This window comes from Lactuca sativa, chromosome 3 (genome assembly GCF_002870075.4).
Source record: "Lactuca sativa cultivar Salinas chromosome 3, Lsat_Salinas_v11, whole genome shotgun sequence".
In the NCBI taxonomy this organism is placed as follows: Eukaryota; Viridiplantae; Streptophyta; class Magnoliopsida; order Asterales; family Asteraceae; genus Lactuca; species Lactuca sativa.
Window position 1 is genome coordinate 48,661,406 of NC_056625.2, and position 27,234 is coordinate 48,688,639.

At 37.0% G+C, this 27,234-nt stretch overlaps 1 protein-coding gene and 2 long non-coding RNA genes across 4 annotated transcripts; 1 reads left to right on the plus strand and 2 right to left on the minus strand.

Annotated features, from left to right (window-relative positions):
- Positions 1–650: 650 nt before the first annotated feature.
- LOC122196851 (uncharacterized) lies at positions 651–2,740 on the minus strand. Its single transcript, XR_008230769.1, has 2 exons — positions 1,050–2,740; positions 651–908 (listed from the first exon to the last, which is right to left on the minus strand). It is a non-coding gene; the product is annotated as an uncharacterized LOC122196851 (long non-coding RNA).
- An 8,538-nt stretch (positions 2,741–11,278) lies between these two features.
- LOC111884460 (callose synthase 7) lies at positions 11,279–22,113 on the plus strand. Of its 2 annotated transcripts, XM_023880786.3 has the most exons (41): positions 11,279–12,023; positions 12,859–12,959; positions 13,054–13,166; positions 13,265–13,352; positions 13,440–13,550; positions 13,662–13,784; positions 13,879–13,968; positions 14,061–14,152; positions 14,228–14,360; positions 14,454–14,588; positions 14,666–14,742; positions 14,827–14,914; positions 14,990–15,112; positions 15,205–15,322; positions 15,397–15,728; positions 15,813–15,865; positions 15,955–16,015; positions 16,090–16,171; positions 16,263–16,312; positions 16,396–16,482; positions 16,582–16,781; positions 16,863–16,944; positions 17,036–17,199; positions 17,290–17,413; positions 17,513–17,616; positions 17,685–17,787; positions 17,862–18,013; positions 18,101–18,210; positions 18,306–18,407; positions 18,492–18,560; positions 18,644–18,830; positions 18,913–19,024; positions 19,125–19,247; positions 19,315–19,433; positions 19,551–19,634; positions 19,705–19,817; positions 19,888–20,117; positions 20,193–20,990; positions 21,071–21,121; positions 21,231–21,416; positions 21,618–22,113. In XM_023880786.3, the coding sequence occupies exons 1-41, from the start codon at positions 11,822–11,824 to the stop codon at positions 21,852–21,854; spliced, it is 5,709 nt and encodes a 1,902-aa protein (XP_023736554.1). In that variant the 5' UTR covers positions 11,279–11,821; the 3' UTR covers positions 21,855–22,113. The 2 variants fall into 2 exon arrangements, with proteins under 2 accessions (XP_023736554.1, XP_023736553.1); XM_023880785.3 differs by having other exon boundaries at positions 14,827–15,112.
- Positions 22,114–24,519: 2,406 nt separating this feature from the next.
- Positions 24,520–26,146, minus strand: LOC111884465 (uncharacterized). The gene is made up of 2 exons (XR_002847786.3): positions 25,377–26,146; positions 24,520–25,295 (listed from the first exon to the last, which is right to left on the minus strand). It is a non-coding gene; the product is annotated as an uncharacterized LOC111884465 (long non-coding RNA).
- Positions 26,147–27,234: the final 1,088 nt, after the last annotated feature.

Here is a 27,234-nt window from a genome sequence, read left to right on the forward strand (position 1 = left end):
CTTAGAGATTTGTGGTAAACGAATTCCTATGTCTCTCGTTGATGTGGAACTTGTAATGAGGTTGTCAACAAGTGGGAAAGATGTGGCGAGTTCACACTTTGGTGACGTGGTAGCAGATTTATGCCCAACGTACAATGCTTCAAATAAGGGTATCTCGGTCCATTTATTGAAGGAAAAATTAGGGGAACAAGAAGCATCGTATTCCATTTTTTAAGAGTAATTCAAAAGGCCATTTCTTTTATATGTTTTTGGGCACTTTATTGCACCCTGCGTTAATTATACCATGCCTTGTAGTCACTTAATCCATTTATAGAGATTTATGTTGCTATTATTAGTGTTTAGTTGTATTAGGTCCCATTTGATAGTTCCTGTTTGGAAAAGTGTTGTTTGGGAAAGTGTTGTCTGGAAAAGTTTTCTGACTGGGAAAGAAATCATGTTGTTTGATTGTACATCTGACTGATTGTGCTGAATAATGAAAAATGACCATATTACCATGCTATTCTATACTATAATGTATAATAAAAAAACAACAAATACAATCAATATCCAACATGCATGTTCATAAATTCAACATCTTTGTATAAAAAACAACGTATATAATAAAAAGAAGCATATGATATGAACTAGTGAAGAATCCTGCGTTGCGGGGGTTGGAGGGTATTCCATAGCCTTTTATTACTGTTACTAAATATTTATTTATGCGTAGATAAGGACTTATTTACAAATATGACCACATTTACATGTAGAAACGTCTATTCTAATCACAACTTCTCCAACCTGACCAATGGTTGTTTTATGCATCAAGTCCTTCCTTGTCTTCTTCAATCATGAATTCCTGCATACCAAGCTTGTTTCTAGCATGTGGTCCACCATTGATGACATTGAATAAACGCATTGGTCACATGATCCTATTGAATGAAAATTATACAATCAAATCATTAGACTACCAAATAACCTTCTCTTCCCTTGCCCATCCCGTTATCATTGATTCTTAAATGCATCTTATACCACCAAAATTCAGGTTGTCCATCTTTAATAAAAAAACTCACAACTCTTACATGGAACAATTTGTCTTGATCGCATTATTGGAAATGTGCAATCTACTAACACCATATCCCTCCTATAATAATATAAGTATAATCTGCACACAAAACCAACCATATTGTAAATTAAGTGAACCACATTCCCTTGAAGAATGTAAACAAATGAGACTTTCCATAAATGACATGAGCTATGAGGTTAGTAAGTTTCTATATGATTTTACAGTTTTGGCCGTTTTTTTTTCTTCAAATTTGGTCAAAGAAGGAGCTCCTTACACTTGGGGAAAGAATAGGAAGTGTAGCCACTGGTGTCCCTAATCATCTTATCTCAAAATGCGTACAAGAATCAATTTATTGTTCTTAATTAAAATGTTTTAAAAAAATTATATATATTTAGTTGATGTGGTTAAAAATTTACAGGAAGAGTATGCGAATATGGATGGTATTGGGATGTTAAAAGCTTGTGGGCATGATTTTCATGTTCGGAAGAGGCAGATGATAACCAAACCACATATTAAACACCAAAAACCCTAAAACTCGATCCAACAAAATTGAAAACAGACAGTGGTAAAGAAGAATTGAAGGCGACAAACTTCCATTTATTGTAGACTTGGCGGAGGCTGCTGCAACCACCTTTAATGGCGTTTGGCTTGTGCGACAGAGGGGAGAAGGGTTGATACGTCGTCGAAGGAGGGGGTGGAAAGGATTTTTTCAGATATAAGCAAACCACAGAGCATAAAGATATATAGAATGGGGGTTTACTGACGAGGTCGATTTAAAAGCATAAAGATAAATAGAATGGGGGTTTACCGGCAAGGTCGATTTAGAAGGTGGGGGAAGAGAATGATTGGAAGAAGGCAACGGTGAAGAAATACATGTACATATGAATTGAGCAACAAATATTGAGTCGGTAGTGTGGCGGAGCTGTGCTATTAGGAAACAGAAACACATATTAAACACCAAAAAACCCTAACACTTGATCCAACAAAATTGAAAACGGACTGTGGTAAAGAAGAATTGAAGGCGGAAAACTTCCATTTGTTGTAGGCTTGGCGCAGGCGGCTGCAACCACCTTTAATGGCATTTGGATGGTGCGACAGAGGGGAGAAGGGTTGATACGTCATCGAAGGTGAGGGTGGAAAGGTTTTTTTTTCTAGATATAAGCAAACCACAGAGCATATAGATAGATAGAATGGGGGTTTACCGACGATGTCGATTTAGAAGGTGGGGGGAGAGAATGATTGGAAGAAGAAGGCAGTGAAGAAATATGTTTACATATGAATCGAGCAACAGATATATGGAGTTATATATGTGGTGGAGCTATGCTATTGGGAAACAGAGACGGTGGCCAATGACTTAAATGTGGACCTGAATGCATCCCACTGTCGCAAAAAAAAAACACCAATCGGAACCAAATACTGTTCACTAACGGTCCTCACAATTAAAAGTTATATAAATTTGAACAAAATTCAGCATGTATAATAAAAAAATAGCACATATAATATGGAATTGAACAAAATTCAGCATGTATAATAAAAAAACAACACATATAAGATGAATTTGAACAAAATTCAACATGTATCTCCTCCTATGCTCGAAATCAGATGAAACATAATATGATTTTGATTTTGATTTTCACAAACTTTGAAATGGCACTCTCAGATTTCGAAAAATTAGAAGAAAGAAAAAGATAGAAGCATAAAAAAGAAGAACAAACCACAAATTGAAACATATTGAAAAAAAATCAGAAAAAATTTCGTCTTTCCCAAGAAACGAATTCTAAAGAAACGTATCAGAAAAAAAAGAAGAAGAACACGAACCTGGGCAGAGACGGAGGGGATCGGCGACTTCTGGTCAGGGACGGAGGAGGAGGACGATGTCTTGGCCAGCGAAGGGACAAACCAATGAAGGTTGATGATACCTAATGTAGACGAACAAGGGGCAACATTTTTTTTCTTGTTAGGGCACAATTGTCCAACGCATGTTTCTTTTTCATCCAGACATGGGTTTGAGCTTTGTGGGAAAAACCCATCTTACCGGGGAAAGCTGAACTTTTTTATGCATATCAAACGGTCTTTTCGGCCCATTCATCCAGAAGGATCTTTATGGGTCTGGAAAGATGGTTATCAAACATGACCTTAGTTGTAGCACTTGGTTCCTGGTATGTAAGATTATCTGAGTATTTTGTATTATTGGCCTGGGACTCGGCGAGTTGGAGGTCCGACTCGCCGAGTAGAGACGAGACTTGGGACGCGGTTAAGTTGGAGACTCGGCGAGTCCATATTATGGACTCGAAGAGTCCGCGCTGTCCGATGAAACCTTAATTTCCACGAGTTTGCACCCTATTTAAACGACCATTTGCGCCCCAACTCCGCCCCCTCCACCCTCAGAAGCCCTCCATACGTTCTAGCCCTTGTTCTTGTGAGTTTGAGGCTTATTAGTGTGTTTCCTTGAAGATTTTGAGAAGGAAGAGGAGTAAATCAAAAGGAAGGGAAGGAAGCCAAGCATCTCTGTGTTCTCTCAGTAATTTCTTTGAGGTATAACTCGTTTTCCCTCTGTTTCAATGCTTATTACTCCATTAAAGTCCCTCTTGAACCATGTCCCAAGCTTGGTTGTGCATTGTTGGTTGATTCAAGTTATTAGCCCTTAGATCTAGACCCCATTCAGTCCCTGGAGCTTGGATCTACTGCCTTTATGGAGTCATATTGCACACAAGCCCTAGATCTACCCCTTTTGGTGCACTTTAAGCCTTAGAACCTTTATTGGTGATGATCTACACGTAAAGTTGGAAACTTTATGTGTAAACCAGGCCCTAGGAGCCTAGATCTATGGATGGCATGGACTGGATTCGAGCAAAATCGTGTATATGGCTTTTGCATGAAGCAGACTCGGCGAGTCGCTCATCTGACTCGGCGAGTCTGGTCGCGAGTCTCCGAGTTTGTCCCCTTTTCGTTGTGTCGAGTTGAGTAGTGAGTCCTGGGTGGACTCGGTGAGTTGGTAGTCGAACTCACCCATGAAGGAACTCGGCGAGTCAACGCCCTGACTCGGCGAGTTCAAGACAATCTTCTTAGATCAAGATCAGACTCGGCGAGTTGTTCATACAACTCGGCGAGTCACAGCGTAAATTGTTCATCGGATGAAGATGAACTCGGTGAGTTGTTCATACAACTCGGCGAGTAGGATGAAGGACTTGGATATCGGTTTAGAAGGAGAACTCGTCGAGTCAACGCCCAACTCGACAAGTAGAGACGGGTTGTAGGACAGTTGATTGGATAAGGACTCGGCGAGTTGGGGAGCCAACTCGGCGAGTCGGGTCAACTGAAAGATGACTCTGGCTTTGACTTTTAACTTGATCAAGGGTAAAATGGTCAATTTACCCGAGGGTCAGTTAGCGGTGTTTGATTGAGTGTTTTGTGGGAATTATAGTCGGAGGATTTCCGGAGCAACAACAGCAGCAGACAGTCAATTCCCACACAGACCAGCAGCTACTTCGAGGTGAGTTTCCTTCCATTAGGAACGGGTCTAAGGCACCAAGGCCGACCCGTGTAGACGAGATGTTAGTACTAAAGTGTGGGCCGAGCCCGTATCTCTTGGTTTAGTCAAGTATGATATATGTGTCGGTGTGATAGAGTTGTCTATACTTGTTGTCTGTGTGATACTTGTATATTATGAGTTAGCGGTTGAGTGTGGGCAAGGCCCGTATCTCTCCGAGAGTGGAGTGTGGGCTAGGCCCGTATCTCCCAGATAGTAGAATGTGGGCGAGGCACGTATCTCCCAGCTAGCGAAGTGTGGGCAGGGTCCGTATCTTCCCGAGTGTGGGCGAGGCCCGTAACTCCTAGTTGAATGTTGTTTGTTATATGCTTGCATGGTATGAGGTATTATGGGGGAACTCACTAAGCTTTGTGCTTACAGTTTACAGTTTTGGTTTTAGGTGCCTCTTCATCGAAGGGGAATGAGTTGGCGCGGTAGCGGCACATCATGCACACACACTGGTTTCCGCATTTACGAGATTTCTCTGGGATTTATACTCTGATATTTCGATTGGTTGTATGATTTGGCTTTTAGACATGGTATACGTTGTGATGTGGTTTGATCAAACAATATTTTTAATTATTAATTTTTTCTAAAGTAATGTTTTAAAAACCAAATTTTTTGGACGTAAAAATTGGGTCGTTACATTAGTCTTCTTCAAGCATATTGACATTGTAATATGTACATGTAACGCCCGCGTTTCCAGGCTAGGCATTTTCGTTGATGTAATAGTCTAGGTTAACCCTTGTAACTCTTTTTGAAGTATTAATGATGAAATATTTGAGTATTATGTGAATTATGTGTATTTGTGTGCTTATTAGTTAATTATAAAGATATAATTAATAAAGGATAAAAATAAGCGTCAAAATTAAAGTGTGAGATAAGCCCGATATCTTTTCATAAAGTTGTAGTGGTCGAAACAAGGATTCCGGAGATATAAGAAATGCCGAAATCCGAGTTATAACGAAGAAGTTATGACATGTCGAAGTTTCGCGACAGAACCGGCACGACGCGCGAATGACGTAAAATATGAATTTAAGATAGAGCGATATCTAGCCTTAGTGATCTAAACGAAAGTCGCAGGTTTCGTTAAACCGAGAGCGTGCATGAAAAGAACGCCCAGATCTGGCTTCGTATGAGGAAGTTATGATTTTTCGAAGTTTCGACTTAGCGGTATGCAGCCCGAATACTCGAAATAGAGATCGAGTGATATTTAGCCAAAAATTTCTAAATGAGAGTTGAAGATCTCATTGATAGTAGTCCAATGATAAAAAGACAGATGAAAACGGAGTTCAGATGAAGGAGTTATGAATTTCGAACATAGTTTTCCTGTCCTGGCCTACTAAAAATACTATATAAGTAATATACTTATAATATATTAAAAATCCATTCAAAATTAGCCAATGGAGTCTAAACGAGAGTTGTAGAGCATAATCTCACCTTCGTGGCGATATAAAGAACGTCGAAAACGGAGTTCGTATGCGAAAGTTATGAATTTCTGAAGTTCGGGGCGCGAACCCCAAAGCTGTGTCAGAGACCACGACGTGGCAAGTCTCCTGACACCTCCAGGAGGCCCCCAGATGCAACTTGGGATGACGCATGCAGTGACGACCAAGCCCACGACATGGAAAAAGGTTGCCACGACGTGGCAAGGGCCAAATTTGCCCTATAAATAGATTTGAAGGGTCGACCGTTTAGGGTTGCTATTTTCTCTCTTCTCTCTCCCGTTTTACCTCGATTTGCGTGCCAAAAGTACCCCGAAGCCCCGATAATATTCCCGAGCCCCGAAGCAAGTTTCGAAGCCCCGAAGATCCCGAGAAGTGCGATTCCCGAGCCGAAGCTCTGCCCGCGAGAAGTTCGATTTTTGTAGAGATCTTCCAGATCTGCTGAGGATTACTACTTCTGCAAGCCGTAGTGCTGTACGATCATCTTCTGATCAAGTGAGTGTGTAGTTACTTTCTTCTAACGCATAATTATGAAGTATTTTATACGAAATACGTGTTATGTGTATATTTTGTTGTTATGTGTGTGAATGTATATTCATTTTCTTCTATCTTATAGATCTGATTATTTCTTTATGAAATACGTGTTATGTGTGTGTGCCTCGTCTGTTATGTGGAAAATGTATTGATTGAGCATGCTATATAGGTTTTGAAACTATGTATAAAAATGTATATTTTATCTACTAATATGTTGTGTAGAACATGGGTAGATAGTTGGTGTGTAATAAACAGATGAGAGGCCTCGATGTTGTTTTGATCCAGTCATCTAACGGAATTTAGATGACGACCACGGACTTTTATAGACAGTCCAGTGGAACGCTAGCAGGCTCATAACCTGTAGGTGTTAATGAGCTTGGGTGTTCATTCGATGTATTCCATCCCCCTCATGGTTGCCTTATTTGACTTATATTGCTGAGGAACCCCCGAAGCATGTGTAGTCACACCGATGAAATATTCCTAGACTAGGTCCCTTATGTTAGTTGTCTTAGGGACGTAAAGTGAGAATAACGGGAATGAGTAATTGGGTTATTGTTGGTTGGTGGAAATTAAATATAATTATTTATTGTGGGTTGAAAACCCTATATGCTCTCCAGGCTCCCAAGCCTGACCCACTCAGTTTATTTGTATTACAGGAAGTGGCGCAAGGGCATAAGATGGATGAACCATCAAGTTGTTTTGTTTACAAGTCTGTATATGTATATATTTGTTGAATGACTTGTAATGTTATCGTTTATGCTTTATGGTCTGTATCGGAACATGACATCCCAAGTTTTGATTATATAATGAAAATACATTTCTTTTATGAAATGTTTTGGTAAACATTGTTTTATCACGTTTTGTTTTTGGGAACAAATTCTGCAACTCTTTCAAATCAAAAGGATTTACTCTGAAATTATTTTAAAAGCATAAATGAAAATCGGTCTTTTCTGGCCGAGATTTTGGGGATGTCACAGTACATGTACTTTAAAATTTTTCATTAATGTAATTTTAAGTAATGGAAGATCTTAGGATTCTACGTAATGAAATATCTGAGCAAAATTGTCCATTTACTATGTTTTATGTTAGGTTGGAATTTTTACATAAATGATCCCTTATATTTTTGGTGTGTTGTCTTTTCATATGAATTTAACAGCATAAACTGATGGGAGTTAAGTTCCAGGGACTAAAGTTGATACCAAATAGTGAAATAAGGACCATACATGATTAAATCCCAATATTAAGACCAAAACTGATGATTTATTGTAACGATCGTTTCCGAGGTATAAAAGCTATTTAATTCTTCATTTACTTTGGGCCATAACTAAATTAATATTGTGAGTGGACTTTTATTTTGGGCCGAAGGGTAGGCAGCCCATAAGCCGTACGCGGGGCGTAACCCACTTGTACGCTGGGCGTACCGCTTAAATGAAACGCGGGGAGGCTGAGCGTACGCATAGCGTACCTTAGGGTACGCCCAGCGTACGCGACTAGGTGGCAAACCCTAATTTTAAGGTTTGAGGCACATTTAAACCCCACTATAGCCTCCCATTTGGACTCCTCACTTATCATTCACTCCAGAGAAACCCTAGTTCGTCCCCTTTGCTCCTTGTTTGTGTGTGTTTGATCTTTGAGCTTATTTTTGTGAAGAAGGAGGAGAAGAGAAGTGGAAGAAGAAGATCTTGAGCACCTTGAGCTCATAGATCTGGGATCATCCTTTCTTTTGGCATTCAAAAGAGGTATAAAGCTTCCAACTTTCCTCTTGTAAGTTTAGATCTAGGAGTTTTTGAAAGTTTGGACCTTTTAGGTCCAAAGGAAGGTCCTTTATCTTGCAACTTCATTTTTGGAGCTTGGGATTGCTATCCTTGAAGCTCAAGTGTCTCCATAGCGGTAAAGTTTCGATCTTTGTGGCTTATATGGAACCATGCATGAGATCTAGTTGGTTTTATGTAAGTAGAATGTTATTTGTGGAAGTTTGAGCCTTTATGAGACTTGTAAGCCATCAAGTAAGTAACTTTATGGCTTAAGTCATGGAATAAGCTTAGGATCTGGATTTGTAGCTTATGGATCAGATTATTAAGCACTTAATGAGATGTTGGCTTAACAGAGCTGTACGCTGGGCATACAAGGAAGTACGCGCCGCGTACAAGCTAGCAGCCAGTACGCTCAGCGTACCTTGGTGTACGCCCCGCGTACGCTACCAGTTTGGGCTTCGGGTGTGCCAGTGGGCTCGGTTTTCAGGCTTAGGGTCCTTGGGCCTTTATGGCTCATCATAATTCAGTTGTTAAGGACCAAGGATTTAGTATTGGGCTTGGGTAAGGCCCAATAAAAGGGTCCTAGGCCCAATATAGCGAATTGGTCCATTGGTGGGCCTATAGTGGGGCCATAGATGGACTTAGAAGGAATTGAGGTTTTGGGCCATACACCATAGTAGGGGTAAAATGGTCATTTTACCCATAGAGGAATCCCTATTATGATTTAGTATTTATTTTCCCATTATAGCTGGGAAGCAGCCGGAGCAGCAATCAGGGATTTCTCATTCAGGAGTTAGCAGTCAGCATCACGAGGTGAGTTTCCTTCCAGTAGGAACGAGTCTACGGCCACAATGCCGGCCCGTTTAGTTAGCAGTAGTTCCGGACTTCGGTCCGATGCAGTAGTTAGAGTGCTTGATGTCTTTGTGATTCAAGCATGTTTTGTGTTATGTGTTCCAGACTCTGTACCGATGTAGTATGCAGTATATGTTTTCATGCTAGTTGATATGTTTATGCTATGTTATGTTCAGTCAGTTCCGGACTTCGGTCCGATGCAGGGGACAAGGTCCCATTCAGTTCCGGACTTCGGTCCGATGCAGTCAGTACCGGACTTCGGTCCGATGCAGTTAGTTCCGGACTTCGGTTCGATGCAGTTTTCGGATTTCGGTCCGATGCAGAGGGCAAGGCCCTGGTTAGTTTCCGGACTTCGGTCCGATGCAGTGGGCAAGGCCCAGTAGATGCTTTATATGTTATTGTATGGTATGTGGTAGTTTGGGGGAGCTCACTAAGCTTTGTGCTTACAGTTTCACTTTTGGTTTCAGGTACTTCGCAAGTAAAGGGAAGAGCTCGGGATGATGGCATCGCACACACCACAACTTCAGTCTTTTCCTGGGAGTTTGTTTTGATTCATAGTTTGATTTGACACAAATGTTCATGACATTTTATTATGGGTTGAGATAATTGACACATGGTTCTATGATGTGACGATTAGAATATGATTTTTATTATTATTCAAACAAAAATTTTTGGGTTGTATTTTTGGATGTTACATTTATGCAAACCACAAGATTCAAGAACCAAAACTATATTTTACTCTAAGTATTATGCTTAATCTATCTGGTCCACTTTAATCATGTCCATCGACCAAACGTTATTTTAACGACATATTTAAACAATATGAAAGGAATAGAGAAACTAAGGGTGCGTTTAGTTGCGGAAAAATGGGCCGTTTTCCGGAAAAAAATTCCTAGAAAAATGAGAATTTTGAAAACGCGTATAGTTCGTCTATTTTTCTAAATTTTTCACGGAAAATAAAAATTTTCCGTTTTCTAAAATTACTAAGAAGTTGGAAAATTTTGGAAAACTGATAATCATTGTTTTCCACATTTTTCTAATTCCAAAATTTTTCTAAAATATAAACAGACACCCACTCCCACCCCATTCACCTCTACTACCCCCACCTTAACACCCCCCCCCCCCCCCCACACACACACACACCCACAAACACACACACACACACCAACCCACAAACACACACACATACATACCCACACCCCCACACACTCACCCACAAACACACACACATACATACATACACCCACACACAAACACACACACACATACATACCCACCCCCCACACACACACACCCGCGAGCACACACACACCAACCCACAAACACACACACACATACATACCCACCCCCTACACACACTCACCCACAAACACACACACATGCATACCCACACATACATACACCCACCCACAAACACATACACATACATACCCACCAACACACCCACACACACACACACACACAAATACACTCACACACATACCCACCCACACCCCCACAAACACACACCCTCACACACACAAACCCACACCTACCCCTACCTTCACCCTCACAGCCATACACACACACAAACCCACACCTACCCTCACAAACACACACATACACACACAAACACACACTCGCACCCCCGCCCATCCAACACCACCACCACAATCATCGACCTACCATCACCACCACCACCACCACCACTAACCCATCACTAGCACCACCACCACCACCGCTGCCGCCACCATCACCACCACTGACACAATTGCCGCCGCCACCACCATCGCCTGTCATCACCACCACCGCCGCCGACCCACTACCGTCACCGCCCCCACCCACACCCTACCACCACTACCGTTTTCTAAAAATGAAAACCGATAGAAAAATACACATCTAAACACGTTTTCTAATTTTCTAAAACTGAAAATGAAAAATAAATAAGTTTAACTAAACGCGTTTTCTAGATCTTTCAATGAAAAATGAAAACGGAAAACGAAAATAAAAAAGGGAAAACAATTAACGGAAAATAAAAATTGTTTTTCCAACTAAATGTAATCTAATACTTGTGAAATTAGAAACTCATTGCTATTTTTCGTTAAATATATATAAGTAAAGAGAAATGGAAGATGAAATTATCATATCGTGAATCGAGTGTTCTGTTACTTCTGTTTTTCTGGTTAAACCCTAAAGGGGCGGGAATAGACAGAAAGCAGTCCACACAGGAATCTCGTATTCGTATCTCCCTTTTGCCGTAGCACGAGTCAAAAGAGGACCAGTAAACCCCGCTGTTCATGGGAACTGGTGGAATGGCATCTTGGTTACAATGGATAATCAATCAAAATCAAAAGCAAAAAGCAAAACCCTCGCTGTTTCCCTTCCTTGGTCCCTTTTCAATTCCTTCCCTTGGGATGCAGTCATTCTATTCTCTTCATCCTCTTCCTCCATAAAGTTGAAAAATGCTCCCATTCTTTACTTGCTATCAGAGAAAGCCCTAAAAGCTAAGTAATTGCCCCGCATCAACAAGCAAAGGATCTTTACACACTCTATCTATATCAAAATTCAGAAATACAAATATGGTTTTCGTGTGCGCATTCTTCAGCGGCTTTCAGGGTGGAGGGAGAGAGAGTTCCAACAAGTTTCAGGTGGAAATCAGGGGTGCTGACGGAGTTGGACGGCAGGAATGGCGAGTACGAGTGGGACCAAAGATGAGGTGGGCCCACCGAGGTCGTTGTCAAGGAGGATGACGAGGACTTCCACTATGGTTGATCCTAATGCCGAAGGTGTTGATAGCGAGCTTGTTCCTTCTTCCCTTGCTTCTATTGCTCCCATCCTTCGGGTTGCCAATGAGATCGAGAAGGATAATGACAGAGTTGCTTACTTGTGTATGTTTCCCCTTACTATATTTGCCTCTTCCTTCCCTAAGATGCCAAATTGCTTATAATTTGTTGTGTTTGGAGGTGAGTTTTGAAATCGATTGATTAAAACTAGATAGGCGTGTAACTTTGCTTCTATAAATAGGATGAACCAGAATAATAATTAATTACTTTTAAATACAATAGCACATCACACAGATCCAAGTATTGCTCATAAAATCAGGGTGTCTGACTGGCACTATGTAGTCCTTCTGGTGATTGTGCATAGCTTATAAGAAGTTGATAGCTACCTAATAGGATTCAAACCATGCCGCATGAGACACCAAGTCATAGGATAGGTCCAACCTCTTGGGGTCTTGTGTGACTCTTGATATCATGAGATGAAAAAAGAGAAATTTTTTGGAGTTACTTAAGTTTGTTTCTGGTTGAAATATGTTTGATCAGTTTAGAAAATAAGTTTTGTTTCAGGTTTACAATGTATAAGATGATTTTAATTCGATTGCTCTATTCTTTTTGGCAAAAGGGACATGCATAAAGATTAATTTTGATTACCACATAAAGAATTTTGGACTTTTCTTTTGAGGTATTCAGAGCAAGTATTTTTTTTAAAAAGGTAAAAAAGCAGATAAACTGGTATGAACAGAAATGCTGCAACTGTAAAAGTACAAGAAAAAGAAAGCGAAAATAGAGATAAAAAGTAGCACCATATATCATTTCCTCAAAAGTACATCAGCATATACAACCTTGAAACAACCAAGAAAATTAAGACAACATGGTGGTTGTGCTTGCTGGCTGCTGTAATAAATTTCTCATAACCTTTAATGCCTTTATTTTGTTGCATTAGGCCGGTTTCATGCATTTGAGAAGGCCCACAGGATGGATCCTATATCTAGTGGACGTGGTGTTCGCCAATTCAAGACCTACCTGCTACATAGACTTCAGAAGGTGCACATTACTATTTTCACCATTTTAAGTGTATTTTAGTCATATTAGATTTTCAGAAATTCTAATGAAAATTTCAAATGTTGTATTGGTGTAGGAAGAAGAAACGACAAAACCTCGGCTAGCAAAAAGTGATCCTAGGGAAATCCAGAAGTTCTACCAGAACTTCTATGAGAAAAACATCAGAGAAGGCCAATACACAAAGAAACCGTGAGGCTTGTTTTTTAATTAATGTCTAGAGATGTTACATCACATCACATCATCTGATTACTTATTCATTTTGTTATTTTTCTTCTATCATCTCTAAGTGAGGAGATGGCCAAGATTTATCAGATTGCAACGGTTTTATATGATGTACTAAGGACTGTGGTACCTGCTTCAAAAATCGAGCAAGAGGTATGATTGTTTTATCATACTTTGGTTTCTAGTTGCCATGTAAGTTTAAATACCCCATTGCTCATGTATGCTTCTATGGCATTGTAGACTCAACAATACGCAAGAGATGTAGATGCAAACAGAGAACAACATGAACACTATAACATCCTTCCTTTGTATGCTGTTGGAAATAAACCAGCAATTACAAGGCTTCCCGAGGTTGTATTCAGATAGACATAAATCTCATTTTCTATTATATATATATACACACACACACACACAAAGATGTATACATCCTTCTTATTTATTTCATTCTTCACATGTCATTAGATCCAAGCAGCTCTTCGAGCAATTCGCACTGTGGATAACCTTCCATCTGTTAGAAGGATAGGAGACGCAGACAAACCTATTAATGATATTCTGGAGTGGTTATCATTAATTTTTGGTTTTCAGGTAACTTGTCTTCATATAAACCGCTTTATTTAACTATGCATAGATTGTTTACAAATCTGACTATGATTGAAATTTTTGTGATTCTGAAATGAAGAAAGGAAATGTTGCAAATCAACGGGAGCACTTGGTATTGTTACTTGCAAATATTGATAGAAGGTCGAAGGGTGTTGATGATTATGATCAGGTAAAGCTCCCACTTTTTTACTGTAATATTTGAAAACTGTGTGTGACTGTGCTTTAGAGATGAACTAAATACTGATGAGGAACTTTTTGCAGTTGGGTAGCCAAACGGTAAAGCATTTACTGGATAAAACTTTCAAGAACTATGTCTCATGGTGTCATTATTTGCACCGAACATCAATCATTGAGTAAGTTATTAGCAAGATGACATAGCATGCTTTTTGTTCTTTGAAGTGAGGATTTAATCTTTTTGTTTGTTCAAGTTCAAATAAGGTTCCAAATAGTGCTGATAGGCAGCAGTTGCATCTTCTCTACATTGGACTCTATCTACTCATCTGGGGTGAAGCTTCAAACATACGGTTCATGCCTGAATGCCTTTGCTATATTTTTCATAATGTATGTTATTATTTTGTTTATCTTTACAAGAATACAGTTATTATTTTGTTTGTCTTTATGATGCGATCTTTTTTTTTTCGTTGAACAAAACAGATGGCAAACGAAATGCATGGAACTTTATTTGGCAATGTCCAACCTGTAAGTGGAGGGACATATCAAGCAGCAGCAGTTGATGAGGAAGCATTTCTGCGTGAGGTCATCTCACCTGTTTATGATGTTCTTCGTAAGGTAATAACATCATAAGTTGTGTTCCAGTTTGATAAATTCTACTCTTCTAATGGGACTTATTTTTTTAATGGTGGCAGGAAGCCAGGAGAAATCAAGGTGGCAAAGCAAGCCATGCTTCATGGAGAAATTATGATGATCTTAATGAATATTTTTGGTAAGTAGTCTCTTTATAAGTATCATAAAACTGGCATTCATGCTGTGAAACTGTTGACCAACGTTTAATTCTGTTTTCTTGCAGGTCTGACAAATGCCTTAAGTTAGGCTGGCCAATGGATCGCAAGTCTGACTTTTTTGTTCACTCTGATGAGTCATCGCGTCATCATGCAGTATGTGTGGATTTAATTATGCTAGTAAGTAGTTTTCACCAAATAAAAATATGCTCAAATTTAAGTAATCTGCAGGGGCGCAATCAAGTAGTATCTGGAAAGAAGAAGCCTAAAACAAATTTTGTTGAAGTGCGTACATTTTTGCACCTTTACAGGAGTTTTGATCGGATGTGGATATTCCTCATATTGGTCTTGCAGGTAGGCATATAACAGAATCATGCAGTTAGTATTAGTTGATGATTTCTTATTAGGGCTGGTAGCATTTGAATCATTTCTTTTTGATCTTGTAGGCTATGATCATTGTTGCATGGCATGGAGATGGATCAATCTTTGGAATTTTGGATGAAGGTGTCATCAAAAGTATCTTCAGCATATTCATTACTCATGCTATACTTAATTTTATCCAAGGTATGTACTTACTTCCTGCACATTCTTTCGTTACTTCTGGTACCCTTTTTGTAATTTATGGTTTCTTTTTGCAGCTAGTCTAGACATAATCCTTAGTTTCAATGCCTGGGGGAGCTTAAAACCTACACAGATTCTTCGCTATATACTCAAATTCATTGTAGCTGCATTTTGGGTAGTAATCTTGCCAGTTTGTTACTCAAGATCAGTTCCAAATCCAACAGGACTTGTGAAGTTTGTCAGTACTTTGGGGGGAAATTGGAGAGAGCAATCACTTTATAACTACCTTATAGCAATTTACTTGATACCCAACATACTGGCTGCCTTTCTATTTCTGCTTCCACCTATAAGAAGACACATGGAACGTTCCAATTGGCGCATAGTTACTCTTCTAATGTGGTGGGCACAGGCAAGTTCATTTACATGTTGGTTGGTAGTTTGTATTGATGTTACATGCTTCTTGTTTTATTTTGAATTTTGTGGATTTTTACAGCCAAAACTCTATGTTGGAAGAGGCATGCATGAAGACATCTTTTCGCTTTTCAAGTAAGGATATAAAGTTTATTTATGAATCATGATTTGATACGTGAGTTTTAAAATTTCTTTTTTTCTTACTTTGTTACTCTTGATCTTAGGTATACTCTATTTTGGATAGTGCTGCTAATAAGCAAGTTCGCTTTCAGCTACTATGTGGAGGTAATCATGAAAATGCTTGTTAGCATATGATTTGTAGAGACAGTTTATGCTTAAATTTGCAATTTTCATTGTAGATACTGCCACTGGTCACACCCACAAAGTTAATCATGAAAATGCATGTTAGCAGCTATGAGTGGCATGAGTTCTTTCCCAACAGTAAAATCCTAAAATTTTCATACAAACTTTGTTTAATTGTGATTCCTATTAGACTAAGATCTGATTACTTACTTATTTGAGCATTTTGTAGTGACCCACAATATTGGCGTTGTTATTTCTATTTGGGCTCCAATTGTCATGGTGAGTGTTCTTGAAAATAATTACCTTTGTTTTGCATTTATGAGGCCGATTAAACATATGTAATGTAATTTTTTTCATTTTAGGTCTATTTCATGGACACACAAATTTGGTACGCGATATATGCTACTATTATTGGTGGAATCTATGGGGCCTTCAGCCACTTGGGTGAGGTTAGTACGCATATATATAAATCTTTAGTTTACTAAAATTTGAATTTGAAAATTGAAATAGAAAGATGACATCATCATTCTGTGGTGTTTGAACCTTAGATACGGACACTTGGCATGCTAAGGTCACGATTTGAATCGGTTCCTTTAGCTTTTGTTGAACGCCTTGTGCCTATGCAAAAAGATCCTAAAAGAGATCATGTGGAAGATGATCTATCTGTGAGAAAGAACATAGCAAAATTTTCACAGGTGTGGAATGAATTCATATTTTCAATGCGGATGGAAGACTTGATCAGCAACAGGTTTTAAACAGTTTGTTGTTATTAATCTAAGGAATCAAACTGAAGCAGAATATTCTGTTGACATTTGTTTTATTTTTCAAGTGAGACAGATCTGCTTCTTGTACCTTATACTACAAGTGATGTTCCAGTTGTCCAGTGGCCACCATTCTTGCTTGCTAGTAAGGTACATATCCTCCATGCCTTAGCTTGATGTCTTTTTGTTATTGTTTATCTGAAGTTAAAATGTAATCATGATTGACTTTTTGCCACTTAAGATCCCCATTGCATTAGACATGGCCAAAGATTTCAAAGGAAAGGAAGATGCAGACCTGTTCAGGAAGATCACTAATGATGATTATATGCGGTCAGCAGTGATGGAATGCTACCAAACACTTAAGGAAATATTATTTGAACTTATTGATGATGACCGAGATAATATGTAAGGCGTACATCTTGATCCTACTGCAAATTTATACTTACAAGCAGTTAGAAAATCTATTTCATTTTCATTTTCTTTTTCTTTTTACAGGATCTTACAGCATATATGCCATGAAATAGAAACTAGCATTCAACAGCGAACGTTTTTGAGTAAATTTCGTATGAGCGAATTGCCTTCACTCAATGATAAGCTGGAGAAGTTCTTGGATCATCTGGTAAGAAGAGGCATTTCTTTATTATTCATTATCATTGGCAATCTATTCCTTAAATTGTTTTTTGTTATTTTTCTGATTTCTCCATTGGGTGTCTGCCAGCTAGCAGATAATGTTGATGATGAGAAATACACATCCCAAATCATCAATGTTTTTCAGGATATCATGGAGATTATCACACAAGATGTTATGAATAATGGACACGAGTAAGTCTTTTATTTTGGATTGACCATTAAACATTCTGTTGTAAAATTCATTTTGTGTCCTTTTGTAGGATACTTGAAAGAGCTCATGCTCATCATCATGATAATGACAAAAAGGAAAGATTTGAGCGAATCAATGTCCAATTAACTCAAATCAGATCATGGAAGGAAAAGGTATCATCTGTCATATTGCACTCATGATTTTGTTCTTATTATTCCTTTTGCTAATTTTACATTTGTGCCCCTAGGTGGTGAGGCTTCGTTTGCTTTTGACTGTCAAGGAATCGGCAATTAATGTGCCTACAAATTTGGAAGCTCGTAGGCGTATCACTTTCTTTGCAAACTCCTTATATATGAAAATGCCAAATGCTCCAATTGTCCGCAACATGCTCTCATTTAGGTCAGTAATTTTCCAACCATTCACTTATTTCACTCATGGATGCCCTACATCATTGTCCTTACTCCTTAATATTACATTTTGTTTCAGTGTTTTGACTCCATACTACAAAGAAGATGTTCTCTATTCAGATGATGAGCTTAAGAAGGAAAATGAAGATGGAATTACAATTTTATTTTATCTCCAGAAGATATATCCAGGTGACTCTTGATATCAGTTTCGACTGTTGTCCTCTTTATCTAGAATCAAACAACATTAATATATATTTTTTTGTTTGTTGTATATGCAAAACCAGATGAATGGAAGAATTTTGAAGAGCGGATTGCAGGTAGTGAGGATAAAACAGAAGCCACACGTCAATGGGTTTCTTACAGGGGGCAGACTCTTTCCAGAACAGGTATTTATGTTTGCATGCTAGTTTAATTGAAACTTAAAAGTTATGTTTTATATATTTAGAAGCTCATTTACAAAAGTTTCTCAGTGAGAGGGATGATGTACTACAAGGAAGCTCTTCAGCTTCAATGCTTCCTAGACTATGCAAAAGACAATGGTTAGTGTGATTCGTTAAATGTTTTTCAGTGTCAGTATCTTTTTTTAAAATAATTTTTTTATATATATATTTTTTCCAAACAGAGATTTTTACTGGATTCCGGACAGCTAACGTGAACAAACATCACATGGATCTCAAAGAACGTGCAAGTGCAATGGCTGATTTGAAGTTCACCTATGTTGTCTCTTGCCAGATTTATGGTGCTCAAAAGAAATCCAGCGAGGAGAGAGATCAAAGTTGTTATACCAACATCTTGAATCTCATGCTGACGTAAGTGTTGTTATGATCATATATACATTAATAAAAAATTTAAAAGTATATATTTTATTAATTATATTTTGATCGGTTTCAGATATCCTTCTTTACGAGTTGCTTATATAGATGAGAGAGAGGCTACCATCAATGGTAGATCTCAGAAGGTTTACTACTCTGTTCTAGTCAAGGGTGGGGATTCTTTAGATGAGGTAACTATGACTTTTTGTATAAAATGATGATGGATTACATTTACAGTTTACCTTTGTGTATTTTTTTTGTTAACCATTATCATGGCATATTGCATCATAGGAAATATATCGTATCAAGCTTCCAGGCCCCCCTACAGAAATTGGTGAAGGAAAACCTGAAAACCAAAACCATGCCATCATTTTTACCCGTGGAGAAGCGCTACAGACAATCGACATGAATCAGGTAATTTACTATTTTTTTTTTGTAATCTTTCAGAAGCATTGTCAAATATCTTAAATTATGTATACAGGACAATTACTTTGAGGAAGCATTCAAAATGAGAAATGTATTGGAGGAATTTCACAAGGATCATCATGGCCAACGTAGACCAACAATTTTGGGGTTGAGAGAAAATATCTTCACTGGAAGGTCAGTACAGTTTCATACTATTTACTTATTATAAAGCCTTTACAACTTGTGTTAGCCAAAACTTTTAACAGATGAAAGTTTACATTAAATAATTTCTCTGATTTCATTATTTTACAGTGTATCATCACTAGCTTGGTTCATGTCCAATCAGGAGACAAGTTTTGTGACAATTGGCCAAAGGGTTTTAGCAGACCCTCTGAGGTATGGATATATAAAATATCAATTATCCTCTATGAATTCATTAACATTTAAAATCTTTATGCTTCCACAGGGTGCGATTCCATTACGGTCACCCTGACATATTTGACAGACTCTTTCACATCACACGGGGTGGCGTAAGTAAAGCTTCTAGAACCATCAACCTGAGTGAGGATATATTTTCAGGTAAACTTTCTTCTCATCTACAAAACTGTATACCATGAAATATGAATTTAACCTTGTATCATCTTTCCAGGTTATAACTCCACTCTGCGTGGAGGTTATGTGACACATCATGAATATATCCAAGTAGGAAAAGGTCGTGATGTTGGTATGAATCAGATATCCCTTTTCGAAGCTAAAGTTGCAAATGGAAACGGCGAACAGACACTCAGCCGTGATGTTTACCGACTTGGTCGCCGTTTTGATTTTTACAGAATGTTCTCATTCTACTTCACCACAGTTGGTTTCTACTTTAGCAGCATGGTATAACAACAAACCATCATCTACTTGTATTTACTTACAACTTTTATATAATTACTTCCTTTACTTTCTATCCAGGTCACTGTGCTGATTGTTTATGCCTTTCTATACGGACGTATGTACATGGTTTTGAGTGGGTTGGAAGGGCGGATATTAGAAGATGCAAGTCTTAGTAGCAACAAAGCCCTGGAAGAAGCTTTAGCCACCCAATCCGTCTTTCAGCTCGGTTTACTTCTCGTGCTTCCTATGGTTATGGAAATCGGTCTAGAAAGAGGATTTCGCACTGCATTAGGCGACTTTATCATAATGCAACTCCAACTCGCCTCTGTGTTTTTCACTTTCCAGCTTGGAACAAAAGCACATTACTATGGAAGAACAATTCTACATGGAGGCTCAAAATATCGCGCCACTGGTCGTGGTTTTGTTGTCTTCCATGCAAAATTTGCTGAAAATTACAGGTTATATTCACGTAGTCACTTTGTGAAAGGGTTGGAATTGGGGATTCTGCTTGTTATCTATCAGGTGTATGGGAATTCGTACCGGAGTTCAAATCTATACCTGTTTATAACGTTCTCGATATGGTTCTTGGTGGCTTCGTGGTTGTTTGCTCCATTTGTGTTCAATCCTTCGGGATTTGATTGGCAGAAAACAGTGGAGGATTGGACTGATTGGAAAAGGTGGATGGGGAATCGTGGTGGGATTGGAATTGCACAGGATAAAAGTTGGGAATCATGGTGGGATGCAGAACAGCAGCATCTTAAGTACACAAACATAAGGGGAAGAATTCTTGAAATTATACTTGCGTGTCGCTTCTTCATCTATCAGTATGGACTTGTGTATCATCTTAATATTTCACGTGGAAGCACGAGTATACTGGTTTGTTCTTCCTTACCTAATCCCTATTCGTTTGTTTCATGTTAAAACAATCCGTTGTCATCATTTTTTTTTTTCTTCAGGTTTATGCGCTTTCGTGGTTGGTCATGATATCTGCTCTTCTAGCATTGAAGGTAAAAAAAAAAAACAAAAAACCAAATTGATCATCTATGATTGTGTGGTAGAGCTAGAAAGACGATGCAATTCTTGAAACCCTAATTGTATGGTATGGTATGTTGTCAGTTGGTGTCAATGGGGAGAAGAAGATTTGGCACAGACTTACAGCTGATGTTCAGGATCTTAAAGGCGCTTCTCTTCCTTGGCTTCCTTTCAATAATGACAGTCTTATTTGTTGTATGTGGCCTGACCATCAGTGACATATTTGCTGCCTTCCTTGCCTTTTTGCCAACAGGCTGGGCATTCATGTTGGTAAGCGCTGTTTCTTTTTTCCACTTACTCTTGACTTAATGTATTAAGATTTAAGACACCAACCTTTTTACCTTCTTAACTCCTCTCATGTTCATGTTACTTAAAATTGATGAATTTGTTTTTTTGGGGAAAAGAAACATACCTTATTTTATTTGTCTCATTTGCTTACTGATGATGGTGGTTGTGGAACTGTGAATTCAGATTGGTCAAGCGTGCAGGCCTTGTGTAAAAGGCATAGGATTTTGGGACTCAATAATGGAGTTAGGGCGTGCATACGAATGCTTGATGGGATTGGTGATATTTATGCCAATTGTCATACTTTCATGGTTCCCTTTCGTATCAGAGTTCCAAACAAGGCTGCTTTTCAATCAAGCATTCAGCAGAGGTCTCCAGATTTCAATGATTCTTGCTGGGAAGAAGGACAAGGACAAGACCTAACCTCCTTGTTAACACCCTTGTTCAAAGGAAGTTTTGAATTTACAACTCTATATATATATATATATATATATATATATATATATATATATATATATATATATATATTTATCTGTATATATTCTTCAGATTCATAATTCTTTTTAAACTTAATTGCTATTGTCAAATCAAATCTTCATTAACAACAGTCTGAAATTACAGTCATACTTGTTGAAATAAAAATATACCGATGACATTGAAGGTAACTTCAGTCGTTTATGCAGATTTGTTCTAAAGAATCTAGGGCTGTTTAAATGTTTTAAACCTAATTCTTGCATAAAGTTGCAATAATCACTTCCGCAATGCTCTGCTTTTGAGTGTAATTATTTTAGGGATAATGACTTAAAAGGGTAATATATTTTTCGATTTGTACATATTTGGTCACTGAGTTTTTTTTTTCGTCCACATTTACCTCTTCAACTTGTTAAACTGTACACATTCAGTCCTTATGACCGGCTATTCCAGGTTAACCGATAAAAATGACTTAATAGGGTAATATATTTCTCACTTTGTACACATTTAGTTCTTAATAATTTTGTACATATTTAATACTTAATATTTTTTTGTTGCAAAATAAGTCAATTTTGTTTTTGCACTCATTCAGTACTTATGAATGATTTCTTTAGGTTTTTTCTTACGACTACGTGAGACATTCATTAATGAGTGTTCGAGGCTTTTGATGCTTATGTTCATCGCGATCTCGACTACTTGGTTGCTTATGTCATGTGTTCTGAACGTCATAAGTTCTTTATACGATCTTTATATCCATGCGTTCGTATTTCAGTCTTCTACTGCTTTCATTTACATTACTTTCGTTAAAAAGTAATATATTGTTAGTTACGATCTTTATATCCATACATTTTTTTATGAATGCATGTATGGACTTTATTTATTTATTTATTTATTTTATTAATAAAATTATAAGTAAAAATATATTACATTTTAACGGAAGTAATCTTAACGAAAGTTGTAGTAGACTCAAAAAACGAATTTGTGGATGGATATAAAGATCGTTAAAATCTGATATCGTATGAATAAGTTACGACATTCACATTACAAGACCAAAGTCAAACCACAATACCTACGCAACCAAACAGTCGAGATCGCGATAGACATAAGCATAACAACCCCAAACACCTCATCAATGATTGCTACACATAAGATGTTGTGAGAAAAACCTATAGTAATCATTTATAAGTACTGAATGAGTACAAAAACAAAAATGACTTATTTTGAAACAAAAAAATATTAAGGACTAAATGTGTACAAAATGAGAAATATATTACCCTATTAGGTCATTTTTCTCGGCTAACCTGGAGTAACCAGTCATAAGGACTGAATGTATACATTTTAACAAGTTGAAGGGGGTAAATGTGGACAGAAAAAAACTCAGTGAACAAATGTGTACAAATCGAAAAATATATTACCCTTTTAAGTCATTATCCAATTATTTTATGTATTAATAGAAACGTTCTTATCGTTCACCTAGGTACCCAAGGGCGGAGCTACCTATGGGCCAGGGTAGGCCTAGGCCCACCCTCAAAAATCTCAAAAATTCTTTTTTTTTTTTTGCTTATATATATATATATATATATATATATATATATATATATATATATATATATATATATACCTCCCTGAAAAAAATTTCTGGCTTCACCCCTATAAGTACCTCAATTTTCTTTTCGAAAAAGTTTTGCTATTCAAGTTTTATCTTTCTTTCATTTACATAAAAGTAAGTAAAATATAACTTGTTTGACATGATTGACAATTGACATAACAATGATGTGATATTGATATCAAGACTACACGAAAATAAAATGATTGACATGCTTAATCACTAATAATTTTAACTTTAATAAACTTAATATAGATTTTGTATAAAATTCATTTTTACTTTTTGTAAAGCAATTATCTTAAATCATATTATTACTTATTAGTTATTTACTTTTAGTTTTTGATTTAAAATTTATTTGACGTATTATTAGAATATATATATATATATATATATATATATATATATATATATATATATATATATATATATATATATATATATATTAGTTGATGTTTTATTCGTTTATTTTTTTAACGATTTGTTCGTTTACATTATTTAATCATATTTTTTTTAACATTTTGTTCGTTTATCCGAAACAGGCTTTTAAAAAAGCCGGTCAACTGAATTTGTAACATTATTTACAACTTAGGATGTTTTATTTTTTATTTATTTATTTTTTTTGTAAATTCTTTTTACAATTTATGAATTTTAATTTTTTTTTTGACTTTTTGTTCATTTTATAAAATTTTTATTAGTTTATCGAAATTTAAAAGAACGGATTATAAGAATCCCTAATTATTTTTTTACAAATTATGAATTTTTTTGTAAAAGCTTTTTACGAATTAGGAATATTTTTAAATTTTAACGTTTTGCTCATTTTGTAAAAAGGTTAAAAAAATGTTAAACATGAAAAATATAAATTAAAAGTTTGAAACATAAAAAAACAACTTGAAAAAAAAATAAGTAGAGAAAAATATATAATCACTATTTATAAAATGATATAAACACTATGCCATATATCACATTAGATTAATATATATTCAAATGAATATAAAATGAAACTTATCAATATAACAACAAAAATAATCCTTCATTTATAGACTTATCGATGAGATGTTCGTGCATTTAAGCTTTCATATATGAATCACTTGTGATTTATATGTGAATCGCATGTGATTGACATATGAATTACATGTGATTCATGTGTGGATTACATGTAATATTTAGAAAAGTAAAACTGAATGGCCATTTTTGATATGCCTCTCTCTTTCTTTGGACAAAATATGAAAAACTTTATTGTAAATTTACGCTTCCATAAAGCTTTGTCATGTTCTATGTATGGTGCCTTTGGATTCCAAAATGATTTTTGGATATTCTGGCCATTGCTGAATTATGTAATTTTTGTTTTTTTTTTTACAAAGAAATAGCTAAAACTATAAAAATACATCACCCATCGATTGTACAATACAAGTGTCTAATGCATTTTAATAATGAGTTAGATTTGCTTCAAAATCAGCACCTAAAGGAGTAAATATGATAATAAAAGAGAAAATTAATGCATTAAACCAATATAGGTGTTGAAATAGAAGCAATCTGATTGATTTTCATACACATAAAGCAATATTTCCTACCAAACACTTGCTTTAAGCACCATTGTAAGGATTTTATTTATTTGAGGAAGCAAGCATCGAAAAAGGTCTAGATCTAATCAATAAATGGACGTATTATCAACTAACCTTTATATTTTGCCAATATGCTAAGTTTGCATGAGAAATGTTCAACTATTGCCATCATCGTAATATTACCATTCAAGCTTCTATAATGTTGTACCAGACCAATTGTCAAGACTACATATAATCAAATATTTTCCATATGAATTAGGTGGTTAATTTTTTTATTAGTGGAATTTGAATCCAATAGACACTTACGAAAATATTTTGATGATCTAACAATCGCTTTTTGGGGGAACCGTTCAAGAGTTTGTAGAGAGAGACAAAGAGAGCAACAACGAAAAATTGAAGCCGTACTCTTCCTCATCCAAATTGGAGCCAGAATCCAATAGTCTGATACAGAGCATATAGTGATTTTTTGTGGAAATCAACGGTGTCGCCTCTTTCGATTTGATACAGAACATTTGATCTTTGACGAAATCTAGTGTTTGAACGATTGTTTATGAGGTCTAGTACGTCAGTACTGATTGATGATAACAACATTGAAAGGTGGATCGACTTTTGGATCCAATTCTAGAGGTGGAATGGAGAAGTCGACGAAGAATGTGGGCAAGGATGCGACACCGTTTGGAGGCAATACGACGGCGGGGAGTAAAGAAGGAGATATCTCTGGTGACTCGTGTGTGGATGACCGGAGGCAGCCAAAGAATTCCTATGGTGACGTTTTTTTTGGGAATCGATCGAGGGTTTGTGGAGAGAGAGAGAGATTAGGTTTGAGATTCATGGATTCAATTTGATTAAAGTGACTAAATTATGTTATCCCCAAAGTGTCCTCAAATTCATTTTAATAAGGTACCCTGGCTTTTTTTTTTTGTAAGTATTTATAAAAATGTCACAAATCATCTTAACCTTTTATTATTTTGATCTAACGATTTATGTTTGGTTCTCAGGTTGTTATGAAACTATGAGTTCTCAAATGATCTTTTCCCTCTCTCTCTCTCTCTCTCTCTCTCTCTATATATATATATATATATATATATATATATATATATATATATATATATATATAACATTCGTGATTTGAGGTAAGGCTAATTATTTATTTTTGTAATTTATTGTTGGACTATGAGAGTGATGATGGACTAATTGAGTGGGCGTTTTTGAATTGGGCCTTTAGTGAGTGGGCCAACTAAAGACGTATGTTGGACGTAAGCTTGGCGTATGCGGGGGGTAGTAGCAGCATTGGATGTGGGTTGCGGAGGTGGGTATGCGCAACATATGTTGGCAGACTCAAAACCCTAATTTTTAGGTTTTAATCCATATAAATACCTCATTATTTCCCAAACCCTAGCCTCCTTACCAGCCACTCAAACTCAGAAACCCTAGAAAGGTTAACATTCCTCATCCTTGTGTGATTTAATCTTGTGAAGCCCATTTTGGTGGTTTGGAGCTTGGAAGAAGAAAGAAGAAGTTGGTGAAGAAGAACTTGTGTAGCTTGAGCTCAAGGATATAAGAAATCATCATCATCTAGTACTCTTTTGAGGTAAAAAACTTACAACTTGCCTCATGTATGCTTAGATCTATGGTAATGGTGTTTTGGACCTTTTTGGTCCCAAGAATGAATTTTTTGATGATCCAAATCCATTTCTAGGCTTAGGGTTGCCACCCTTAGTGCTATATGAGTCCCAAGAACATAAAAGTTTCCATCTTGAAGGTCTTATTATGGCCATGCATAATTTTTAGTCATTTCCATGGAAGTTTGTTGCTATATTTCAAGTTTGGGTCCATTTAGTGGTTTGCAAGCCACCAAGTAATCGACTTTATGGGTTAATACATTGTAGTGGACTCAGATATGGGTTTGGAGCTTAAGGTCTTAAGGGATTAAGACTTTTTGGAGTTTATGGCTTAATAGGTTAGTACGCTGGGCGTACAAGCCCGTACGCTTAGCGTACAAGCCATGCAAGTTGTACACTAAGCGTACAAAGGAGTACGCCACGCATACTCACTGGATATGGGTTTTCATCATTTGGGCCGATCTTTGGACTTCTTAGCTATTGCGCCTTAGTGCGCCATCAGAAGTCAGTTATTGGGCCAAGGAACTGAGGAGTTGAGCCCA

Coding starts and splice junctions, on each gene's coding strand:
- LOC111884460 (XM_023880785.3), top strand. CDS start 11,822: ATGGCGAGTACGAGTGGGACCAAAGATGAGGTGGGCCCACCGAGGTCG. Junction 13,353..13,439: donor CTTCAAAAATCGAGCAAGAG/GTATGATTGTTT, acceptor ATGGCATTGTAG/ACTCAACAATACGCAAGAGA. Junction 20,991..21,070: donor GTGGAAGCACGAGTATACTG/GTTTGTTCTTCC, acceptor TTTTTTCTTCAG/GTTTATGCGCTTTCGTGGTT.